The 5,690-nt window shown below is 36.4% G+C and overlaps 1 protein-coding gene across 1 annotated transcript; it reads left to right on the forward strand.

The window, feature by feature from the left end:
- Positions 1-4,847: 4,847 nt before the first annotated feature.
- On the forward strand, positions 4,848-5,690 carry LOC141595341 (uncharacterized). Its single transcript, XM_074415305.1, has one exon. It carries the CDS (start codon positions 4,848-4,850, stop codon positions 5,688-5,690), a length of 843 nt encoding a protein of 280 aa, XP_074271406.1.

Consider the following 5,690-nt stretch of genomic DNA (forward strand, 5'->3'; position numbering starts at 1 on the left):
ATTTATGCCTTGAATTAAAGAGTTGAAATAATTTACTCTGTTGGAGAGGGGGGGGGGGGAGGGGGGTAAGTTCTGTTGTCCCATGAATATCCTCATGGGGAGTTTCCGTCTGTATAGTTTAGAGATGAGGGTACGGACCCTCATGAAAGACATGGACCTTGGGTGGTAGAAACCCAAATTTTTGCGTGTAGCAAATTATCATAATCTTGAGTTGATAGATGTAGTGCGGTATGAGGTCGCTTCTTGTTCGAGAAGCGTAGCTGAGTTGATTTTGAGTCAGATGGGAAGGGAAACTGACGGACCTCTGAATCAGTCATGGATTTATCAGGAAGACTACTACTCGCGGAGTCCACATGTATCTTTGGTAAGGCAATGGGAACACAATCAGCAAACGACTCATGACACAGTTGATCCTTCTGTCCTTTCATTGCACTATCAGAGCCCAACTGTGACGATGCACTACTTGCAGCATCGACCATCATCTCCACCCTATCAGCTTCGTTACGTTGGAGCAGAGGAACAACTTCTTGACTTTGAAGAGGGGACACAAATATTTTCCCAGCTCGAACATCATTTGCATCTAAAGAAGCATCAATAATACGCTTACCATTTTTGTTTATTGCTTGTGACTGACGAACAACTTCCAGTTCTTGAATAATATCCTTATTATGAGGTTCAGCCAAGCGAGCCTCTTCCAAAGCAATACGAGCCTCAGGAAACCTGTTTAGATTTTTCAGGGCCACAACTTTCCGAAAGAGAGCTTTAGCATTGCGAGGAAAATAATTTAAAACCAAAGAACAGTAGATCAAAGCTTCCTCAAAACCTTGGAGCTTATTAGCATAAGCTGCTAAATTTAAACACAAAGAAACGGCAAGAGAAATGATTATGCTTAAATCAAAGTCAAATTTATCTGTGAGAGACGAAAAAAGCAAACGGCACGCGGTGTCATAACAGCCACCCACCTAACTGAACTGTTGTTGTCGGAAAAGGTTATTGCCTAATTCTTAAAGCACTTGAATTTGAGAAAAAGGGGAATCAACTTGGGTAGAAATTTTCATAAACACAGTTTCCTCGTCCAACAATTTATCGCTATCGTGAAATAAAACAAAGTATTCGAGAAAGTCTCTGGCATAAATGGAAGGAAAAGCTTGAGACGGTGTCATAGCTAACCAACTATGCACACACAACCACCAAACAGAAAATTAAAGCAACACAGAGTAAGGGGAATTAACACAAAGCAGAGTAAAAGAAATCAGAAAACAGTAATAGATCTCATAAAAGAGGGTAAGAACACATAACCAAGAGAGTTACTGTTGGCGATTGAAAACGGAGGAACTTCTCGTTGCAAACCAATATGCCGCCAAAGAAACGATGGACAAAGAACCGAACAAAAGAAGACAAAGCCTCTCGCCGGCGACCAGAAGAGATTTAGCAGTGGCCGTCGGCGAGAGGAGGAGGGTAAGGTTGCCGGCGGATTAGCGGCGGGAAATTTCTAGGGTATTTTTTTTGGGGATTCTTTTTAAACCTATTGATGTTGAACAAACTGAATGTGTTGAGTTGGTAAAGGAAGAGGCCATTTTACAAGTTGATAAGAAGACTCGCCTTAATTCGTTTTTACCCTATCCTACTAAGATCTCGTTGGTCCACTTTATGTTTGCTGCTGTCAGGGATTACTCACTTATCATAGAGAGACGCAATGTGTATTGTCGTGCTAAAGGCCGAAAGGGTCGTGTTTATGTCATTTTGAGGAATTCCTCACTGACTTCTGCCAAGATTTCAACATCTTTTTGCAGGTACATCCGCAATACTGCTATTACTACGAGGATGAAGTGGAAGGATGTCCACTTAATCAAGTTTGACACCCACTACCATCCGCCGTTCAAGAAAAGTCGTCTTTTTTCTTCAATTGTGACTACATGTTCCGTTTCTTCTGTTAGTTGGGTTTCAAGTGGTTTTGGGGTTCCTAATTCCCCTTCGTTTGTACTTTAATTGTATCCTACGGAGTGGTTTTTATTTCTATTAAAGTTTATTGTTGTAAAAAAAAAGGGGGGGGGGGTTAATTTTTAAGAGTCATACTACTCATATATTATATGAAAAAAAGTCTTTTTCAACTAAATTTATAAACGAGATACGAGTAATAATTTTGAGATAAAACTTAGAAGGACAACGATAAAATAAACTGGAATATGTTATTTTGAGATAAAATTTAGAAGGAAAACGATAAAATAATTATATGAAAAAAGTCATATCGTAAAATAATTTAACAAAAGAGGGAGTGTTATTAGAAAATAGGCATTAACGCATGAAACGGTCTATATGTAACCAACAACGATCTTGTGCAATGGTCGTATCCTGCATTTTTTGCATAATGTGACCCCTTCTTGGCCAATTATTGATCGAACGTGAGACTGTTCCCCAAGAGAATATGTGATACGTAACGCATGACTATAAGAACAAAAATATTACTAATAATTATTTAAAAGTAATGCCATGAATGGAATTTGGTAAGTTTATGCATTTATCATAAGTGTTGTTGAATCAAGGAAACACGAAACGATGAGTCATGGTAAGTATGCACAGTGTAACGATATTCTCCTTTACACGATTGTCGATTAGTCAGAAATTGGGTAAAATATGTTGATTAAAGTGTGTAATTTCCATGCAATGTATGCCTCCAAGGCTCCGATACATTTATTACAGTACATGCACCAACATAAATATAGATAGATAGTGTTAAGTTGAAACAAAGTATTATCAAGAGAAGACACAATATAAGAGTTAATTCAACAAAATATTCTAGTATAAAATTTTATCCATAATGGAGAACTTTAACTTTTTTCACATCCTTTAAATGACATGCAATACGAAGTAGCAAAAAAGGTAGCGGAAAACTCTGGTCGTTATTCAACTATGTTACTATGCGTGTATGTTATTACTTTTTAAAGAATGGAAATCGTATTTGTGTTACTACCAATTTTCAATATATTATATTTTTACTTGCCTCATGTACAAGTTATCCTAATAGTATGTTTTGCTTATGTAGTTCTAATGATATATGAAGAAGATTTACATGGAGGAAGAGATTAGAAACAAGATTCGTACCAAATATTTTATCTCATGAAATGAAATAAGTTTATCAAATGAAGATCAAATTGGAGTGGGAGTTTATTCATATAAAGGAATTCCATGGACTTTTTTATTTTATTATTTTATGATCATTTTTTTTTTAGTTTCAAGTTAATTGTTTATTTTTTACTTACCATAGAAATTATGGAGTACTATGGAATTGTTATGTTACTCCATATTGTATCAAAATTCTCCAAAAAAATTTCGTATTATTTTATGTCAACAATAGTCAATTATTAAATTAATATAGTTATCTTATCATTATCAATCATTATTATTTTATTTTAGAATAAATTGAATAAATATACTATAGTTATAATATTTTATAATAATGATTATAACAAACATATATACTTCTAATTTAAAAAGATGAGAGATAAAGGATATTAAGAGAGGCGATTTAGGATTTTGTTTCGTTTCCTACAATGGCTCGTACTCGAAAAAATTCACCTAAATCTAATAGAACAATCAGATTAATAGCACAAAATCACCAAAAAAAAATCACAAATTAGTAATAATAATCCAAATAATACAGCTAGTGGATCGAGATTTCAGATCATTGCTCATGATGATGATGATCATTTGGGGCTTAATCACCTGGATGATCACGCATCTGAGCAGGATTCGATAATCCGTCCATATAACATGAATAATGTCATGGATTCAATCTCGGAAGAAGGAAGTGGCTCTGAGTCTGAGTGGACGGAGGTTCCAGGAAGGGAGAAATCTTCTGACTCGGAAAAGGCTTCGGTGGTAAGTCCTCTGCAGCTTACTAATGAAGATGTTGATTCTGAGTTGAAGTATTGGTCCACTGCAGTTTATTGTTATGTGCTTGGGGCTAATCCTCCTTTCAAGGTTATCGATGGCTTTATAAAGCGAGTCTGGGGATACACAGATAATGATAAAATATCATTTAACTCTAATGGTACTTTTCTGGTTCGTTTTAAAACTGAGGTGAATGAAACTTAGGGTTTTGCAAACAGGAGCAATTTTCTTTGACAATAAGCCTCTTGTTGTTAAGGAATGGACCCCGGAGTCTAAAATGGTTAAGGAAGCTGTAGCTATGGTACCTATATGGATTAGGTTCTATGGGTTGCCATTGAAATTATGGGGTAATGCACTGTTGAAGATTGCAGGGCTTGTTGGTAAACCTATTAGGTGTGATAGTAACACTTTGATGAAAACCTTTCTTGGCCATGCTAGGGTAATGGTGGAGGTGAAAATTGGGGCTAAACTACCTGATGTAATTCAGTTTGCTGATGAACTAGATAATACACATAGGCAAATAGTTCATTATGAATGGAAGCCAGTTCTTTGTTCTGAATGTCAGGGTATAGGTCATATTGCTGGAGATTGCAGGAAATCTAAGCAGCCAAAAGTACTTAGACCAGGACAGAAGATCTGGAGGCCTAAAAAAGTTCAACAACTTGTGACTATTCCTCCTGTGAATGAGAAATCTACTGCTGAGGTGGTACTAGAATAGTCTATTGTTGCCCAATCTAAAGGCCCTCAGGGATTGAAGAGCCTAGGGGGTATGATTACACCTATGTCAGCTGCATTTAGATCATTCACTCCTGCTAGAATAATTACAAAAATGACTAGACAAGGTGGGATCTCTTTTGGCAGTGGTACTAGAACATTCATGGAAGTATTGGAGCATTTTGTTCAATATAGAAGAGTCCTGAAAAGGGAAATGGAGTGTAGTTCCTCTCATATTGAAAATGGGTAGCATTGGATTTTGGAATGTGAGAGGTATTAATAGTACGAATAAGCAGAATGATGTTAGATATTTTCTGCATAATAATAATGTAGGGATTTTTAGCTTATTAGAAACTAGAGTTCATTCTAATTCTATCAATAAAGTTCATCAAGGAATAGAAAATAATTGGAGTTTGGTGCATAATAACTCTGTGCATGATGGAGGTAGGATATGGGTCATTTGGGATTCTGGGAATTATACAATTGATACTATTAGTATTGAGGCTCAAGTTATCTATGTTAAAGTCACTTGTATCACTGGCCAGATGTGGTGGATGTCTGTGATTTATGGGTTCAACAGAGTAAATGAAAGACTTCCTTTATGGACATCTTTGAGGAGTATGAGACAAGTTGTTAATGGTCCTTGGTTGATAATGGGAGATTTTAACAATGTCCTAGCTATGTGTGAAAGAGTGGGGTCTGTGGTCTCTTCTAATGAATTGAGAGGTTTCCAAGACTGTGTAGATGATAGTGGTCTTATTGATCTCCCTGCTCAAGATGCCTTCTTCACATGGAACAACAAGCATGAGCCAGGTGACATGGTATTAAGTAGAATAGACAGAACTATGAGTAATGATGATTGGCTCCTGCATTTTTCTGATACTACTACTATGTTCCATCCTCAAGTGGAGTTTGATCATTGTCCCTGTACTATCACTTTGAGTGTCGGAGTAGTAAGGAGAAAAGAGTCGTTTAAGTACTTTAAAATGTGGGGCAAGGACCCACAGTTTTTACCTTTAGTTCAGGAAATCTGGGATAAATCTATGTATGGAATTAAGATGTTTCAACTGGTGAAGACGTTATAA

Source organism: Silene latifolia, chromosome 8, assembly GCF_048544455.1.
Source record: "Silene latifolia isolate original U9 population chromosome 8, ASM4854445v1, whole genome shotgun sequence".
NCBI classification, from domain to species: domain Eukaryota; kingdom Viridiplantae; phylum Streptophyta; class Magnoliopsida; order Caryophyllales; family Caryophyllaceae; genus Silene; species Silene latifolia.

Coding starts and splice junctions, on each gene's coding strand:
- LOC141595341 (XM_074415305.1), top strand. CDS start 4,848: ATGGGTAGCATTGGATTTTGGAATGTGAGAGGTATTAATAGTACGAAT.